The sequence below is a fragment of the Coregonus clupeaformis genome, chromosome 1 (assembly GCF_020615455.1).
Source record: "Coregonus clupeaformis isolate EN_2021a chromosome 1, ASM2061545v1, whole genome shotgun sequence".
Classification (NCBI taxonomy): Eukaryota; Metazoa; Chordata; class Actinopteri; order Salmoniformes; family Salmonidae; genus Coregonus; species Coregonus clupeaformis.
This window is the reverse complement of record NC_059192.1, coordinates 82,367,097-82,387,629: the sequence shown is the minus strand read 5'-3', so window position 1 is coordinate 82,387,629 and position 20,533 is coordinate 82,367,097. Positions and strand designations below refer to the sequence as shown.

Here is a 20,533-nt window from a genome sequence, read left to right as displayed (position 1 = left end):
TGAGGTCACCAGGTAGGCCAAAACTCCATCCCACCAAAACAGGCTGAAGACAGACATAAATAAGTTTAATGTCAAAACTAATAATAAGGCTGACTATCACACAATTTAACTTTAAACATAGCATAAGATTTATGGAGAGTGTATTGCATTTATTATCTTCAAGATAATGAGCCAGCCTGTCATGTATAGTAAAGGTGTTTTTCAGTCATTGTCTATTCCAATGATGTGAGCATTATGAAACTGCTGATATCACACACGATGGAGGTGGGCTGCACAGGAAGTGAATCCGCTTGGAGGATGTTTTGTCTTAAACCCCAGGGATGTTTCTCAATCATGGTCATCTTCCTATTGCGCCACTGACTTAATTCTTAATTTACTTTAACACTGAAGCTGAACATATTTCACCTCTGAGTGAAACCGCTTGAGTCTCTCTCTTTAGGTGTCCGCATGCTTCCCATCTGAAACAGTTCGGAACAGTTTGTACATATATTACGAAGACATTTTGTGATGTTTTTGGGGGGCTTTTCGTGCCCCTTCATTGGTGATTGGTCAACAGTAGGGATTCTTCAATGAAGTGTTTGTCATTCAACGATAGACGACTCGTTTTCATGAAAATAAATTCGATTCAGAAATACTGCACCAAACATCCTAATTATACTAAACAAAAATATAAACGCAACATGTAAAGTGTTGGTCTTATGTTTCGTGATTTTTATATAAAATATCCCAGAAATGTTCCATATGCGCAAAAAGCTTGTCTCCAATTTTGTGCGTAAATTTGTTTACATCCCTGTTAGTGAGCATTTCTCCTTTACCAAGATAATCCATCCACCTGACAGGTGTGGCATATCAAGAAGCTGATTTAAATAGCATGATCATTACACTGATGCACCTTGTGCTGGGGACAATAAAAGGCCACTCTAAAATGTGCAGTTTTGTCACACAACATAATGCCACAGATGTCTCAAGTTTTGAGGGAGCGTGCAATTAGTATGCTGACTGCAGGAATGTCCACCAGAGCTGTTGCCAGATAATTTAATGTTAATTTCTCTACCATAAGCCGCATCCAACGTCGTTTTAGAGAATTTTGCAGTATGTCCAACCGGCCTCACAACCGCAGACCACGTGTAACCATGCCAGCCCAGGACCTCCACATCCAGCTTCTTAACCTGCGAGATTGTCTGAGACCAGCCACCCGGACAGTTGATGAAACTGAGGAGTATTTCTGTCTGTACCTCCACACATTGACTCGGTACCAATACCCCCTGTATATATCCTCCTTATTGTTATTTTATTGTTGCTCTTTTATGTTTTAATTTAGTCTATTTAGTAAAAACAAAACAAAACAAATCTTAACTCTTATTTTTGTTAACTGCATTGTTGGTTAAGGGCTTGTAAGTAAGCATTTCACGGTAAGGTTGTATTTGGCGCATGTGACACATTTTTTGATTTTTGATTTGATAAAGCCCTTTTGTGGGGAAAACACATTCTGATTGGCTGGGCCTGGATCCCCAGTGGGTGGGCCTATGCTCTCCTGGGTCCCACCCATGGCTGCGCCCCTGCACAACCATGTGAAATCCATAGATTAGGGCCAAATGAATTTATTTCAATTGACTGATTTCCTTCTATGAACTGTAACTCATAAAATCATTGAAATTGTTGCATGTTGTGTTTATTTTTGTTCAGTATAGATGTAAAATTGCCCGACCTAAGCTCTCCTCGGCAAAAACATCAGAATTAATGACCGATGTCTTGAGTTATCTATTCATTCTGACTTTTGAGGGAGTGTATACTGGCTATGGCGTCTCAAAATTGACAAGCGGTACTACTGACTCTTTTTTTTCTTGCGTTTTTCAAGCGAATGTCAAAGGTATGCGAGCACACTCTTTCCCCTAGCAGAACCGAAGAATGCGGATGCCTTTTGAGTGACAGTTTTGTACTTTGAGAAAATGATCAACATAGCCAAAGGTCTTACATTATTCCAAAGGTCCTTTAGTCTTGTCCCTTTTTAGGTATATTCTGTCTATTTTTAAGCATCAGTTCCTATTACAATGCATTGACCATCATATCATATAGTAATAATAATAGGCCTACCACACAATAACCAACATCCTCCGTTATTGAGGTGATCCATGAGCGCATTGCATTTGCCTTCTACTCACACACTCATAAGTCCCAGCACACACAAGAAGCGGAACCACAGGAAGTGAAGTGATGTAACATAATGTGAAGGAAATGCGGCACGTTTTAGGCAGATGACCACAGAGGAAGGCTGTTCATTCCAGAAACATAGAACATGGAATGGTTCAGGTGTTCTGGTTGAATCGCTACACCATTAGATGTGTGGCCGTTGATGTTTGTCTGTCAGTCCTTTCATGTTGGGAGGAAGAGCATCAGGGGGAAGGAAGTGACACAATGACCTAGCCTTTTTTCCCCCTGGAATTAACATCCAAAACCCAATCTGCTTCAGGCCCCTTTGTGGATGCTACAAGGCTCTATAGACACAATAGGCTACATCTGGTGTATAGTGTAGAGGATATGTTTAGTTAATTAAATAGTAGTTTGTTCTTGGGACACATTTTAAGATCATTAAAGACAACTTATTTTCAGATGCACAACTGATCCATGGTCGCCCAGTGTGGCAGCCCCCTGCTCCAACCTCTCCAACCTGTGTATGTGTGTCTCTTTCGGAAGGGATTGGGATAAAGCGGAAGTACAATTTTGGTTGGACCTTAAAGTGGCACTGAAACGCTCAAATCAACCTACAACATTGTTTTACATGTCAATGTTAGGTAACGTTGATGAACGTGATGTTATGAAAATGCTTTGAGAACATCATATTAAATGTTTTTCGAGAGCCTAGCACAAACTTAGAGATGTGACCGCAGCCAAATTGAAACAACGTCATGGGAATGGTAGAGCGTCCGCATGCCTACTTTACTCATGGCTTTTTGATCAAGACCCTGATCAAGATGTGAATAAACTAAAAGCTATAACGACCAATTTGCGATGGAACAACAATAAAATACCAACAGGCTGGCTGGTAGACAAACCTTTCAAGTGATGTCATTGACACGTTATCAAAATAGTGGCGGCACGCTGTAGTCGGATGAGGCAATTTTTTTTAACACGTTTTAACAGAAATTAGTTTTTCAGCAGTTTTAAGGGTGGGAACATGCTTTATCACATTTGGTTATCAAAATCACCTTAACTTTCAAAAATGTTTCAGTTTATCTTTAAAGTGACAAAGTGATCTTAATCTTAAAACAAGTTTATGCTTTGTCTGACAATCATTCACAGTACACTATTTGACTCATGAGATTGAAAAACGTTTATTAATTTCATATCCCGTTACTACAACCCAGTGATTTTCATAAATTGTTGCAGCTTAAGCTTCTCATAAAATAAACCCAAATGTCACCTTTTTTGAGGACTGCTTTTGTGACTTGTTTACTGCACACATCTGCCAAGCAGCTGTTTTAGATTGGAACCCAATCATTTTCTGATAATAATTTAAGGTAATAACAACCAGAATCTGGGGCGGATTTGCCATCTGGCAATTCTGGCAAATGCCAGATGGGCTGGACAATTGTTTTTGGTGGGGGGTCGAAATTGACACACAGTGCATTCGGAAAGTATTCAGACCCCTTGACCTTTTCCACATTGTTACGTTACAGCCTTATTCTAGAATTGATTAAATAAAACATGTTCCTCATCAATCTACACACAATACCCCATAATGACAATTTTTTGCTAGTTTATAAAAAACTAAAAATAGAAATACCTTATTTACATAAGTATTCAGACCCTTTGCAATGAGACTCAATTGAGCTCAGGTGCATCCTGTTTCCATTGATCATCCTTGAGATGTTTCTACAACTTGATTGGAGACCACCTGTGGTAAATTGAATTGATTGGACATGATTTGGAAAGGCCCTGTCTATATAAGGTCCCACAGTTGACAGTGCATGTCAGAGCAAAAACCAAGGACTGGGAGACTTGTCAGGATCGAGGGAAAGATGAATGGAAAAAAGTACAGCAAGATCCTTGATGAAATCCTGCTCCAGAGCACTCAGGACCTCAGACTGGGGCGACAGTTCACCTTCCAACAGGACAAGTCTCTGAATGTCCTTGAGTGGCTGTAACGTAACAAAATGTGGAAAAAGTCAAGGGGTCTGAATACTTTCCGAATATACTGTGTGTGTGTGTTTGTGTGTACAGTGAGGGGGAAAAAAGTATTTGATCCCCTGCTGATTTTGTACGTTTGCCCACTGACAAAGAAATGATCAGTCTATAATTTTAATGGTAGGTTTATTTTAACAGTGAGAGACAGAATAACAACAAAGAAATCCAGAAAGACGCATTTTAATGAGGGAAATAAGTATTTGACCCCCTCTCAATTGAAAGATTTCTGGCTCCCAGGTGTCTTTTATGCAGGTAACGAGCTGAGATTAGGAGCACACTCTTAAAGGGAGTGCTCCTAATCTCAGCTTGTTACCTGTATAAAAGACACCTGTCCACAGAAGCAATCAATCAATCAGATTCCAAACTCTCCATCATGGCCAAGACCAAAGACCTCTCCAAGGATGTCAGGGACAAGATTGTAGACCTACACAAGGCTGGAATGGGCTACAAGATCATCGGCAAGCAGCTTGGTGAGAAGGTGACAGTTGGTGCGATTATTCGCAAATGGAAGAAACACAAAAGAACTGTCAATCTCCCTCGGCCTGGGGCTCCATGCAAGATCTCACCTCGTGGAGTTGCAATGATCATGAGAACGGTGAGGAATCAGCCCAGAACTATACGGGAGGATCTTGTCAATGAGCTCAAGGCAGCTGGGACCATAGTCACCAAGAAAACAATTGGTAACAAACTACGCCATGAAGGACTGAAATCCTGCAGCGCCCGCAAGGTCCCCCTGCTCAAGAAAGCACATATACATGACCGTCTGAAGTTTGCCAATGATCATCTGAATGATTCAAAGGAGAACTGGGTGAAAGTGTTGTGGTCAGATGAGACCAAAGTCGATCTCTTTGGCATCAACTGAACTCGCCGTGTTTGGAGGAGGAGGAATGCTGCCTATGACCCCAAGAAGACCATCCCCATCGTCAAACATGGAGGTGGAAACATTATGCTTTGGGGGGGGGTTCTGCTAAGGGGACAGGACAACTTCACCGCATCAAAGGGACGATGGACGGGGCCATGTACCGTCAAATCTTGGGTGAGAACCTCCTTCCCTCAGCCAGGGCATTGAAAATGGGTCGTGGATGAGTATTCCAGCATGACAATGACCCAAAACACACGGCCAAGGCAACAAAGGAGTGGCTCAAGAAGAAGCACATTAAGGTCCTGGGTGGCCTAGCCAGTCTCCAGACCTTAATCCCATAGAAAATCTGTGGAGGGGAGCTGAAGGTTCGAGTTGCCAAACGTCAGCCTCAAAACCTTAATGACTTGGAGAAGATCTGCAAAGAGGAGTGGGACAAAATCCCTCCTGAGATGTGTGCAAACCTGGTGGCCAACTACAAGAAACGTCTGACCTCTGTGATTGCCAACAAGGGTTTTGCCACCAAGTACTAAGTCATGTTTTGCAGAGGGGTCAAATACTAATTTCCCTCATTAAAATGCAAATCAATTTATAAAATGTTTGACATGCGTCTTTTCTGGATTTGTTGTTATTCTGTCTCACTGTTCAAATAAACCTACCATTAAAATTATAGACTGATCATTTCTTTGTCAGTGGGCAAACGTACAAAATCAGCAGGGGATCAAATACTTCTTTCCCCCACTGTATGTGTATGAATATATATATATATACAGTGGGGAGAACAAGTATTTGATACACTGCCGATTTTGCAGGTTTTCCTACTTACAAAGCATGTAGAGGTCTGTAATTTTTATCATAGGTACACTTCAACTGTGAGAGACGGAATCTAAAACAAAAATCCAGAAAATCACATTGTATGATTTTTAAGTAATTAATTAGCATTTTATTGCATGACATAAGTATTTGATCACCTACCAACCAGTAAGAATTCCGGCTCTCCACAGACCTGTTAGTTTTTCTTTAAGAACCCTCCTGTTCTCCACTCATTACCTGTATTAACTGCACCTGTTTGAACTTGTTACCTGCATAAAATACACCTGTCCACACACTCAATCAAACAGACTCCAACCTCTCCACAATGGCCAAGACCAGAGAGCTGTGTAAGGACATCAGGGATAAAATTGTAGACCTGCACAAGGCTGGGATGGGCTACAGGACAATAGGCAAGCAGCTTGGTGAGAAGGCAACAACTGTTGGCGCAATTATTAGAAAATGGAAGAAGTTCAAGATGACGGTCAATCACCCTCGGTCTGGGGCTCCATGCAAGATCTCACCTCGTGGGGCATCAATGATCATGAGGAAGGTGAGGGATCAGCCCAGAACTACACGGCAGAACCTGGTCAATGACCTGAAGAGAGCTGGGACCACAGTCTCAAAGAAAACCATTAGTAACACACTACGCCGTCATGGATTAAAATCCTACAGCGCACGCAAGGTCCCCCTGCTCAAGCCAGTGCATGTCCAGGCCCGTCTGAAGTTTGCCAATGACCATCTGGATGATCCAGAGGAGGAATGGGAGAAGGTCATGTGGTCTGATGAGACAAAAATAGAGCTTTTTGGTCTAAACTCCACTCGCTGTGTTTGGAGGAAGAAGAAGGATGAGTACAACCTCAAGAACACCATCCCAACCGTGAAGCATGGTGGAAACATCATTCTTTGGGGATACTTTTCTGCAAAGGGGACAGGACGACTGCACCGTATTGAGGGGAGGATGGATGGGGCCATGTATCGCGAGATCTTGGCCAACAACCTCCTTCCCTCAGTAAGAGCATTGAAGATGGGTCGTGGCTGGGTCTTCCAGCATGACAACGACCCGAAACACACAGCCAGGGCAACTAAGGAGTGGCTCCGTAAGAAGCATCTCAAGGTCCTGGAGTGGCCTAGCCAGTCTCCAGACCTGAACCCAATAGAAAATCTTTGGAGGGAGCTGAAAGTCTGTATTGCCCAGCGACAGCCCCGAAACCTGAAGGATCTGGAGAAGGTCTGTATGGAGGAGTGGGCCAAAATCCCTGCTGCAGTGTGTGCAAACCTGGTCAAGACCTACAGGAAACGTATCTCTGTAATTGTAAACAAAGGTTTCTGTACCAAATATTAAGTTCTGCTTTTCTGATGTATCAAATACTTATGTCATGCAATAAAATGAAAAATGAATTACTTAAAAATCATACAATGTGATTTTCTGGATTTTTGTTCTAGATTCTGTCTCACAGGTGAAGTGTACCTATGATAAAAATGACAGACCTCTACATGCTTTGTAAGTAGGAAAACCTGCAAAATCGGCAGTGTATCAAATACTTGTTCTCCCCACTGTATGTATGTATATGTGTGTATATATATATATATATATATATATATATATATACTGCTCAAAAAAATAAAGGGAACACTTAAACAACACATCCTAGATCTGAATGAATGAAATAATCTTATTAAATACTTTTTTCTTTACATAGTTGAATTTGCTGACAACAAAATCACACAAAAAGTATCAATGGAAATCAAATGTATCAACCCATGGAGGTCTGGATTTGGAGTCACCCTCAAAATTAAAGTGGAAAACCACACTACAGGCTGATCCAACTTTGATGTAATGTCCTTAAAACAAGTCAAAATGAGCCTCAGTAGTGTGTGTGGCCTCCACGTGCCTGTATGACCTCCCTACAACGCCTGGGCATGCTCCTGATGAGGTGGCGGATGGTCTCCTGAGGGATCTCCTCCCAGACCTGGACTAAAGCATCCGCCAACTCCTGGACAGTTTGTGGTGCAACGTGGCGTTGGTGGATGGAGCGAGACATGTCCCAGATGTGCTCAATTGGATTCAGGTCTGGGGAACGGGCGGGCCAGTCCATAGCATCAATGTCTTCCTCTTGCAGGAACTGCTGACACACTCCAGCCACATGAGGTCTAGCATTGTCTTGCATTAGGAGGAACCCAGGGCCAACCGCACCAGCATATGGTCTCACAAGGGGTCTGAGGATCTCATCTCGGTACCTAATGGCAGTCAGGCTACCTCTGGCGAGCACATGGAGGGCTGTGCGGCCCCCCAAAGAAATGCCACCCCACACCATGACTGACCCACCGCCAAACCGGTCATGCTGGAGGATGTTGCAGGCAGCAGAACGTTCTCCACGGCGTCTCCAGACTCTGTCACGTTTGTCACGTGCTCAGTGCGAACCTGCTTTCATCTGTGAAGAGCACAGGGCGCCAGTGGCGAATTTGCCAATCTTGGTGTTCTCTGGCAAATGCCAAACGTCCTGCACGGTGTTGGGCTGTAAGCACAACCCCCACCTGTGGACGTCGGGCCCTCATACCACCCTCATGGAGTCTGTTTCTGACCGTTTGAGCAGACACATGCACATTTGTGGCCTGCTGGAGGTCATTTTGCAGGGCTCTGGCAATGCTCCTCCTTGCACAAAGGCGGAGGTAGCAGTCCTGCTGCTGGGTTGTTGCCCTCCTACGGCCTCCTCCACGTCTCCTGATGTACTGGCCTGTCTCCTGGTAAGGCCTCCATGCTCTGGACACTACGCTGACAGACACAGCAAACCTTCTTGCCACAGCTCACATTGATGTGCCATCCTGGATGAGCTGCACTACCTGAGCCACTTGTGTGGGTTGTAGACTCCGTCTCATGCTACCACTAGAGTGAAAGCACCGCCAGCATTCAAAAGTGACCAAAACATCAGCCAGGAAGCATAGGAACTGAGAAGTGGTCTGTGGTCACCACCTGCAGAACCACTTCTTTATTGGGGGTGTCTTGCTAATTGCCTATAATTTCCACCTGTTGTCTATTCCATTTGCACAACAGCATGTGAAATGTATTGTCAATCAGTGTTGCTTCCTAAGTGGACAGTTTGATTTCACAGAAGTGTGATTGACTTGGAGTTACATTGTGTTGTTTAAGTGTTCACTTTATTTTTTTGAGCAGTGTGTATATATATATATATATATATATATATATATATATATATATATATATATATATATATATATATATATATATATATATATATATAATACAGTGCTATGAAAAAGTATTTGCCCCCTTTCTAATTTTCTCTACTTTTGCATATTTGTGATACTGAATGTTATCAGATCTTCAACCAAAACGTAATATTAGATAAAGGGAACATAAGTGGACAAATAACAATTACATATTTATTTCATAAACAAAGTTATGCAACACCCAATTCCCCTGTGTGAAAAAGTAATTGCCCCCTTACACTCAATAACTGGTTGTGCCACCTTTAGCTGGAATGACTCCAACCAAATGCTTCCTGTAGTTGTTGATCAGTCTCTCACGTAGCTGTGGAGGAATTTTGGCCCACTCTTCCATGCAGAACTGCTTTAACTCAGTGACGTGTGGGTTTTCAAGCATGAACTGCTCGTTTCAAGTCCTGCCACAACATCTCAATTGGGATTAGGTCTGGACTTTGACTAGGCCATTCCAAAACGTCCAATTTGTTGCTTTTTAGCAGTTTTCATGTAGACTTGATTGTGTGTTTTGGATCATTGTCTTGCTGCATGACCCAGCTGCGCTTCAGCTCACAGACGGATGGTCTGACATTCTCCTGTAGAATTCTCTGATACAGAGCAGAATTCATGGTTCCTTCTATTAAGGCAAGTCGTCCAGGTCCTGAGGCAGCAAAGCATCCCCAAACCATCACACCACCACCACCACCATGCTTGACCTTTGGTATGATGTTCTTACTGTGGAATGCAGTGTTTGGTTTTCGCCAGGCATTACTGAGCTGAGGTGAATTACCATTGTGAGGGCATAGGCCTATATGTCTCATAGCTAGTAGCCTACAACTGCAGTTTTTTTTAGGAGATTACGTTTACTGTTGGATGAATACATGGCTACTAATCAAATCAAATCAAATTTTATTGGCCACATGCGCCGAATACAACAGGTGCAGACATTACAGTGAAATGCTTACTTACAGCCCTTAACCAACATTGCATTTATTTTAAATAAAAAAGTAAAATAAAACAACAACAAAAAAGTGTTGAGAAAAAAAGAGCAGAAGTAAAATAAAATAACAGTAGGGAGGCTATATATACAGGGGGGTACCGGTGCAGAGTCAATGTGCGGGGGCATTAGTAGCCAGGGCAAACTTAATGATGGTGTTGGAGTCGTGCCTGGCCATGCAGTCATGGGTGAACAGGGAGTACAGGAGGGGACTGAGCACGCACCCCTGAGGGGCCCCCGTGTTGAGGATCAGTGTGGCAGATGTGTTGTTACCTACCCTTACCACCTGGGGGTGGCCCGTCAGGAAGTCCAGGATCCAGTTGCAGAGGGAGGTGTTTAGTCCCAGGATCCTTAGCTTAGTGATGAGCTTTGAGGGCACTATGCAGTGGGTATTATATTTACAGTTAGCGATCTCGTTAATGGTTTTTGAGTTTCCATTTTCTCAGGTGTTGAATCCCAAATTAATTGGCCTATGATATTAGTTAGTGCAAATGAAGATGTATGTAATTAATAATAAAAAATATATGGGAATTCTGGATTTTCTTAGTATAATTGTAAACCCAAAATTCATGTAAATCATTGGATTAGGTTGCACATCCAAAATATCTTGAGTCATGCATTCCTGCTTGGACGTGTTAGATGAAACAACTTATTTATTTAATACCTCAGTAGTGTATTTATTACACTTCTTAATAAAGCACTATGTATGACTTTTACAAGATGATTACTCGTGATTTTGGGCACTAGTGCCACCAACTGTAAAAGTTAGAGGCACCAGCTACACCAGGGGAAAATGCTAGTCTGGAATCCTGTAGTAATTAACACTCAGGGTAGGTGTTGATTCAGGGAACACATATGACCAGCACTCATTTGCAATATAGCCTAATGGCTTGTTTACAGTCCGTATATTGTCTGTAGACAATTGTCATAGCGACATCATGAACATTCTATTGTCGTCCGACATTAAACTTGTCGTTATGAAAAAGTACACAAAACGACAGCCTCTGCATGACATCAGCAGCCTGGTGCTCCAAATAGCATATTTTCTCAATTTTAACGCCAATAAACCCATCTATTTAAAAATGAATTCAGTAAATGTCAGCTTAGCAAGCCAGGCAACTAAAAGCTATTTTATAAACAATACTTTTGTTCGTTGCTAGCTAGTTAGCTAGCTGGCTAGCCAATTCAAATAATGATAAAATGCCAGGGCCGAATTCTTGTCCCAGTCCAAATCAGTGTTCCCTGATTTAAAGACCCTGTTTTCACGGATAATCCTCATGTCTTCATTATGAATCCACCATTAGGATCACGCCCGTGTACTTTTTAATGCTAAGTTCACACTCCCTCTGAACCATTTGACAAACCCTTGATAATATAGTGATAAAAAGGCTACTGCTATGTACAGAGGAGGACCAAAATGCTTTAAAGCCTGTTTTCTGGCACTCATTCAAAAGGAGCAGATTGTCCCTTTCAGCCTTGCAACCGACCCATGCTGGACACGGAGCGGCACTCCAGACTTCCCCTGTAGTTTAGAGCACCACTCAGTAGTCTTAAGATGGAGCACAATGTCAGCGAAGACTGCATGTATGTTCTCATTCAGTGCTTTCAGGCAAGTAGAATGGAGAGCCTGGACCGCAACCCAAGGAAGTAAAAACCAGGTGCGGAGAATGGCATTGTATTGAATCTTTGATGTATTACTCAGAGAAACCGCAAGCTATGAGCTGTGTCAGCCAATGTCATAGGACTTCTGTCATCCCTTAGATTCTCAGCACAATAAGGCTTACTTCCCATCGTCCACCCCTAGAGGCTGTGGATAAAGGGGTATTACTCACTCAGAGATGTGGATTGAAGTCCAAGGTAACCAACATGTGTCCTCATAGTGAAATGTAAATGTCTACCTGGTCTGAGTAGGGGATCACCATTAGATTAAGTTTAGTATAAGGTACAATGCTTTACCCCTTGTCCAACCTCCAAAATGTGCACCGTTATGAACCTAAGACATTAAATCCATTGCTAAAATGACACAATGGAAAGCAGTAAACAAAATAAGTGTAATGAGTTCTTTCCATGTAGTTAGCTTTTTTTTTCTTTGTATATTCAATCATTACAAGTCAATAAGCATGGCCCCAAATTACAAAAACTACTGTAATCATTCATCATGACTCCTGTTATAACACGTTTTACTGCTAAGGGTTTTTATGGTTCACTCTGGCAGACACATTCATTTTCAATATCGAACCTCAAATCCCTTTCACACATCGTGTTGTATTTCACATACATTTTATTTCAATTCAACACTTGTCAAGATATCAAATTAGTAGATTGTTCTTCAAGTGGGGAAATGGTAGATGGGGTGAGATTTGGGGTCAGATTCGGTCAAGCTTTTTGGAGGGCATTTGATTATACAGATAATGACAACAGCAACTCTGTATGAAATGTGGCTGAACAAAAATATAAACGCAACATGCAACAATTTCAACGATTTTACTGAGTTACAGTACTCTGTAAGGAAATCAGTCAATTTAAATAAATTCATTAGGAACTAATCTATGGATTTCACATGACTGGGAATACAGATATGCATCTGTTGGTCACAGATACCTTTAAAAATATGGGCCTCACAATGGGCCTCAGGAACTCGTCACGGTACTCTGTGCATTCATTGCTATCGATAAAATGCAATTGTGTTTGTTGTCCGTAGCTTATTCCTGCCCACACCATAATCCCACCGCCACCATGCGGCAATCTGTTCACAACGTTGAAATCAGCAAACCACTCGCCCACACAACACCATACACCTGGTCTGCAGTTGAGAAGCCGGTTGGACGTCCTGCTAAATTCTCTAAAACGAGTTGGAGGCGGCTTATGGTAGAGAAATTAATATTAAATTCTCTGGCAAAGCTCTGGTGGAGATTCCTGCAGTCACCATGCAAATTGCACGCTCCCTCAAAACTTGAGACATCTGTGGCATTGTGTTGTGACAAAACTGCATATTTTAGAGTGGCATTTTATTGTCCCCAGCACAAGGTGCACCTTTATAATGATCATGTTGTTTAATCAGCTTCTTGAGATGCCACACCTGTCAGGTGGATGGATTATCTTGGCAAAGGAGAAATGCTCACTAACAGGAATTTAAACAAATTTGTGCACAAAACTGGAGAAAAATACGATTTTTGTATGTATGGAACATTTCTGTGATCTTTTATTTCAGCTCATGAAACATGGGACCAACACTTTACATGTTGCGTTTATATTTTTGTTCAACGTATTTACAAATGCAAGGTGTTTTTCTGCCCCCTCCTTGTGAAAAGAGAACACTGCAACACACTTGAGTTGTGACAACTAATGGTCTGGCAAACACACAATAAATATACAAAATGTACATTGCTGAATAACTACTCTTTTAGCTACACTGCTCATAAAAATAAAGGGAACACTAAAATAACACATCCTAGATCTGAATGAATGAAATAATCTTATTAAATACTTTTTTCTTTACATAGTTGAATGTGCTGACAACAAAATCACACACAAATTATCAATGGAAATCAAATTTATCAACCCATGGCGGTCTGGATTTGGAGTCACCCTCAAAATTAAAGTGGAAAACCACACTACAGGCTGATCCAACTTTGATGTAATGTCCTTAAAACAAGTCAAAATGAGGCTCAGTAGTGTGTGTGGCCTCCACGTGCCTGTATGACCTCCCTACAACGCCTGGGCATGCTCCTGATGAGGTGGCGGATGGTCTCCTGAGGGATCTCCTCCCAGACCTGGACTAAAGCATCCGCCAACTCCTGGACATTCTGTGGTGCAACGTGGCGTTGGTGGATGGAGCGAGACATGATGTCCCAGATGTGCTCAATTGGATTCAGGTCTGGGGAACGGGCAGGCCAGTCCATAGCATCAATGCCTTCCTCTTGCAGGAACTGCTGACACACTCCAGCCACATGAGGTCTAGCATTGTCTTGCATTAGGAGGAACCCAGGGCCAACCGCACCAGCATATGGTCTCACAAGGGGTCTGAGGATCTCATCTCGGTACCTAATGGCAGTCAGGCTACCTCTGGCGAGCACATGGAGGCCTGTGCGGCCCCCAAAGAAATGCCACCCCACACCATGACTGACCCACCGCCAAACCGGTCATGCTGGAGGATGTTGCAGGCAGCAGAACGTTCTCCACGGCGTCTCCAGACTCTGTCACGTCTGTCACGTGCTCAGTGTGAACCTGCTTTCATCTGTGAAGAGCACAGGGCGCCAGTGGCGAATTTGCCAATCTTGGTGTTCTCTGGCAAATGCCAAACGTCCTGCACGGTGTTGGGCTGTAAGCACAACCCCCACCTGTGGACGTCGGGCCCTCATACCACCCTCATGGAGTCTGTTTCTGACCGTTTGAGCAGACACATGCACATTTGTGGCCTGCTGGAGGTCATTTTGCAGGGCTCTGGCAGTGCTCCTCCTGCTCCTCCTTGCACAAAGGCGGAGGTAGCAGTCCTGCTGCTGGGTTGTTGCCCTCCTACGGCCTCCTCCACGTCTTCTGATGTACTGGCCTGTCTCCTGGTAGCGCCTCCATGCTCTGGACACTACGCTGACAGACACAGCAAACCTTCTTGCCACAGCTCGCATTGATGTGCCATCCTGGATTAGCTGCACTACCTGAGCCACTTGTGTGGGTTGTCGACTCCGTCTCATGCTACCACTAGAGTGAAAGCACCACCAGCATTCAAAAGTGACCAAAACATCAGCCAGGAAGCATAGGAACTGAGAAGTGGTCTGTGGTCACCAACTGCAGAACCACTTCTTTATTGGGGGTGTCTTGCTAATTGCCTATAATTTCCACCTGTTGTCTATTCCATTTGCACAACAGCATGTGAAATGTATTGTCAGTCAGTGTTGCTTCCTAAGTGGACAGTTTGATTTCACAGAAGTGTGATTGACTTGGAGTTACATTGTGTTGTTTAAGTGTTCCCTTTAATTTTTTTGAGCAGTGTATATTAAGATGAGCTCTTTTAAAACACCACTGCAAACAACTCCACTCTTCCTGAAAAGACATCCCATCTAAGACCCTATCATGTTCTCTCTCCTCCCAGATCTGCCGTCTGCAGCAGCACCTGTCTGCAGGGGAGCACCAGCAGGACCTCTTCCTGAATCAGCCTGCGATGTTTGTCTCCCGGAACACCCAGCCCCCCACCCACAGCCTGGTGGAGCTCATCCAGCTGTGTGGGGGCACAGTCTGCAAAACGGTCCGGCAGACAGGCCTCTGCATAGGGGAGTACAACGGCAAGAGACCAGAAGGGAGCAGGATTCTCTCTGAGCAGTGGGTGCTGGGTAAGATATCAGCCCAGTGTTAATTCATATGTATCCCTTTTACTCTCCATCCCATATACAGGTTGAAAATTGTAGATTTCGTCACTGATAAGCACTTAAATTGTAACAGTGGCTGTACAGTAACATAGTATACATTACGTCAGAGCAGGCTCTGGGTCTCCGCTTTACAGGGACGTATGGGATTCAACTGACAGAAGTTCTAAACCGGCGCACCACCCACAACAAGAAGATGCCCCCATCCTTCCCGCAAATTGGGTACATTTGCACATTGTGGTGTTGTCTCAGTGAGGGGAGTGCTGTAAATCAAGAGCCCTCAATGTGTTCTGAAAGATGAGAAGTCGAGAATTATAAATACGGCTTTGTCACACAAGCAAACCACACACCCATGAGTCTAAATGTGCACTTCAAATTTCCAACTCATGTCATTTACAGCATCGAAATGTATGATCGCAATGATGTTGTACAGTTACAAGAATGACATGGCGTCATACCCCAGGTTATTCTAAACTAAATGGGCCTATGTTCGCTGTGTTGTGAAGAAAATGGCCATGGAAGACGCACCTGAATGCACTCATGACATCATTCCATATGCACCAAAATGTTTGTTTTTCTGAAGTACCTTGGGAAAGCCTAACACTGCAAGGTTGTATTTTATAACTTTGCTAGTCATGTTGGCAATAGAATAAGCTTTCAAATGATGCCCACCTTACCCAGATTGCGATTTGTAATGGACTGGTTTTGGATTGTGTAACAACAGTAATTGTGTGAAGGGGGGATGCAGGGCTGCGTTCCAAACTAAAAACTGTGCTCGCTTCAGTTCCTCAATGGAACAGCTAGGAGAGCTCCAGAAAGCACCTAATAATAGTTGAATGCTCTTTCCTTGAGTTATAAAAGTGCATTGAAATTACTTAGGAACTGTGCACACTTTGAAAAGCTCTATGGCCACTTGTAGATACCAGGTACACCTCTCACTCAAACCCTTTACATTTTTTTTCTCATGTTGCATCTACCCCAAATGTTCATGAATATTTGTATTATGTTACTAAATGTTGTGATAGTTTTTTTGATGGTGTGGTGTTACATTTGGCTTTAGTTTAGAATATTTATGTAGATTGAAGTTTTTACCTACTGTCTCATTATGCTTATTTAACAATGGCATTCATTGACTTACTTTTTCCTCTAGATTGTATCACACATCTCAAGCAACTTCCATATGAGAAATATGACTTGGAATGGAAGTCCCAGTAATATGAAGTTGGACCCAAACATGGAGAGAACACAAATGGAAATCATTTTTGGCTTTTTTTCCCTTGAACGTGAAGTGTGACTTTCTACTGTTATTGCATTCTATTTAATAAAACGTTTACCTTGTTAGAATGTTCTCATCGCAGCATAACTTTGCAGGTTTTTGTTTGATATATACTGAAGTATAAGGACATCTCTATTTGTGATTATTTGTCACAAACTAGTCATTTCAGTCCATCCACTCATGTCAGTTCCAACTCAAAGATGAGTCTATTGTCAAAGCAGTGCTTTTATGTCATAGGAGTTTACTATGCATTAAAGATAGCTGGTTAGATGACACAAACTGATCTGGGACCAGGCTAGTGCTTGTACAATACTGTATAGCACAGAGTCACACACTTGTCAGGTATCATCAGACACACACTACTACCAAAATAACTTTAAAACTCAGCCTTAGTTTTAGGCAGATCTTGCTTTACTGCTGCTTGCATCAGGAACTGACACCAGGGTTAGTGCTATGTGGGATCCTTGGGACGTCCTTACCTAACCTTAACCTTCAAGGCCCAGTGCAGCCAAAAACGTGATTTCCCTGTGTTTTATATATATTTCCACACTGAGGTTGGAATAATACTGTGAAATTGTGAAAATTATAATGCTCTTTTAGTGTAAGAGTTGTTTGAAAAGACAGGCTGAAATGTTTTTTGGGGACATCAACAGGCGGTAAATTAGTTACCAATAACAGTTCCAAACCTGTGCCAATAACATAATTTGCAGTTTTCCCTTCCCCACTCAGACCCCTCCCAACTCAGACCCCTTCCCAGACATCTAGCAAAATTCTTGCTTGAGAAATTGCTCTTTGCTAAGAACCAATTTTTAAAAACCATTTTAATTGAAAACAATCACAGTAAGGTACTTAATTGTTACCCAGAAATGATTTGATATTGAGATAAAAACGGCTGCATTGGACCTTTATAAGTTTTAAATGTCAACTTAAATGGGGGTGATGTCAGATATGGGATGTCCCAAGGATCCCATTTATTAACTGTCATCCACCCTTAGCAACCACCAACCTCAGAACACTTCTTTAAACCAATAAGCTTGCACAATGTTGGCAAGTGGCATACGCCTCCATCACACCAACAGTGTCATTGCATTTTGGTACACCAGAAGTTCATTCATTTTCAATGGAACGCTCAGTTTGCCTTGCAGCATTGCATTGCAGAGGCAGCTGCAGTGCGTTCTGTGTGGCGCATATGTTGGATTTATTGAAGTATGCATCAAATTGTATGCGTCGATGGCTTGACAGAAATGGTAGCAGAAGGTGAATGTTTAACTATCTGTGTGGTGCAAGGCAAACAGCGTATCCAAATGCTGCGTACCAATTTGCGCAATATACAGTTGAAGTCGGAAGTATACATACACTTAGGTTGGAGTCATTAAAACTTGTTTTTCAACCACTCCACGAATTTCTTGTTAACAAACTATAGTTTTGGCAAGTTGGTTAGGACATCTACTTTGTGCATGACACAAGTAATTTTTCCAACAATTGTTTACAGACAGATTATTTCACTTATAATTCACTGTATCACAATTCCAGTGGGTCAGAAGTTTACATACACTAAGTTGAATGTGTCTTTAAACGGCTTGGAAAATTCCAGGAAATGATGTCATGGCTTTAGAAGCTTCTGATAGGCTAATTGACATCATTTGAGTCAATTGGAGGTGTACCTGTGGATGTATTTTTAGGCCTACCTTCAAACTCGGTGCCTCTTTGCTTGACATCATGGGAAAATCAGCCAAGACCTCAGAAAAAGAATTGTAGACCTCCATAAGTCTGGTTCATCCTTGGGAGCAATTTCCAAACACCTGAAGGTACCACGTTCATCTGTACAAACAATAGTACACAAGTATAAACACCATGGGACCACGCAGCCGTCCTACCGCTCAGGAAGGAGATGAACGTACTTTGGTGCGAAAAGTGCAAATCAATCCCAGAACAACAGCAAAGGACCTTGTGAAGATGTTGGAGGAAACAGGTACAAAAGTATCTATATCCACAGTAAAACGAGTCCTATATCGACATAACCTGAAAGGCTGCTCAGCAAGGAAGAAGCCACCGCTCCAACACCGCCATAAAAAAGCCAGACTACGGTTTGCAACTGCACATGGGGACAAAGATCGTACTTTTGGAAGAAATGTCCTCTGGTCTGATAAAACAAAAATAGAACTGTTTGGCCATAATGATCATCGTTATGTTTGGAGGAAAAAGGGGGTGGCTTGCAAGCCGAAGAACACCATCCCAACCGTGAAGCAAAGGGGTGGCAGCATCATGCTTTGGGGGTGCTTTGCTTCAGGAGGGACTGGTGCACTTCACAAAATAGATGGCATCATGAGGTAGGAAAATTATGTGGATATATTGAAGCAACATCTCAAGACATCAGTCAGGAAGTTAAAGCTTGGTCGCAAATGGGTCTTCCAAATGGACAATGACCCCAAGCATACTACCAAAGTTGTGACAAAATGGCTTAAGGACAACAAAGTCAAGGTATTGGAGTGGCCATCACAAAGCCCTGACCTCAATCCTATAGAAAATGTGTGGGCAGAACTGAAAAAGTGTGTGCAAGCAAGGAGGCCTACAAACCTGACTCCGTTACACCAGCTCTGTCAGGAGGAATGGGCCAAAATTCACCCAACTTGTTGTGGGAAGCTTGTGGAAGACTACCCGAAACGTTTGACCCAAGTTAAACAATTTAAAGGCAATGCTACCAAATACTAATTGAGTGTATGTAAACTTCTGACCCACTGGGAATGTGATGAAATAAATAAAACCTGAAATAAATAATTCTCTCTACTATTATTCTGACATTTCACATTCTTAAAATAAAGTGGTGATCCTAACTGACCTAAGACGGGGACCTTTTACTACGATTAAATGTCAGGAATTGTGAAAAACTGAGTTTAAATGTATTTGACTAAGGTGTATGTAAACTTCCGACTTCAACTGTAGGTGTGATCGAGGCATTATGTCTTATTATTCCACTGTCCTTGCTATCCGGGTTCCTTGGGACGTCCCTACCTCAGTTAAGTTTAAATGTAAATGATTGCGTTATGGTAAAGCCTCGATCACACTGACAGCTTTGTTGCATTTTGGTACACCAGAAGTACATTCATTTCCAATGGAATGCTGTGTTTGCCTTGCAGCATTGTATTGCAGAGGCAGTTGCAGTGTGTTCTCTGTGGTGCATAAGTGTTGGATTTATCGAACATATGCATGAAACTGTATGCGTGGACCAAATGGTTGTAGTTATACAGTTGACACTGCCACTTTCAACCAGTTAGCAAGTTGGACATTTCCGAGTTTCCTAGTTCCGACTAGCACATGAACGCGGGATGAGGGACGAGCGTTGGAGTGATGCGCCATCTGACATAAGACACTAGCGGTGCGTTCAGTTCACTTGGTTTGCTACAACTTTCCCCAAAACGTTCTTGTACTTTCTTGAACAGACTTTCGCCTCGATCACACCTACAGCGTCATTGCGCAAAATGGTACGCAGCAGCATCTGGATATGTGTACAACAAAAGTTCAACATTCACCTTCTGCTACCATTTCTGTCAAGCCGTCTACAGCATACAATTTGATGCATATGTTTGATAAATCCAAGGTATGTGCCACACAGAATGCACTGCAACTGCCTCTGCAACTAAATGCTGCAAGGCAAACGCATTGGAAATTAACGCCTTGATCACACCGACAGTGTCTTTGAGCAAAGTAGTACGCAGCATCATCTGGATATGTGTGCAACAAAAGTTCACCATTCACCTTCTGCTACCATTTCTGTCAAGCCGTCTATGCATACAGTTTGATGCATCAATTAGATAAATCCAAAA

The 20,533-nt window shown here is 42.5% G+C and overlaps 1 protein-coding gene across 3 annotated transcripts in view; it reads left to right on the top strand.

Annotated features, from left to right (window-relative positions):
- Positions 1–16,781, top strand: part of mcph1 (microcephalin 1) — a 65,703-nt gene extending 48,922 nt beyond the window's left edge. Inside the window, exons 14-16 of one of the 3 annotated variants that reach the window (XM_041888189.2) lie at positions 15,163–15,400; positions 15,571–15,655; positions 16,584–16,781. In XM_041888189.2, the coding sequence (XP_041744123.1) occupies positions 15,163–15,400; positions 15,571–15,655; positions 16,584–16,617 (357 nt within the window). In that variant the 3' untranslated portion in view covers positions 16,618–16,781. Of the gene's footprint in view, positions 1–15,162; positions 15,401–15,548; positions 15,656–16,583 lie in introns of all 3 variants that reach the window. The other 2 variants (XM_041888182.2, XM_041888194.2) reach the window with 2 other exon arrangements.
- Positions 16,782–20,533: the final 3,752 nt, after the last annotated feature.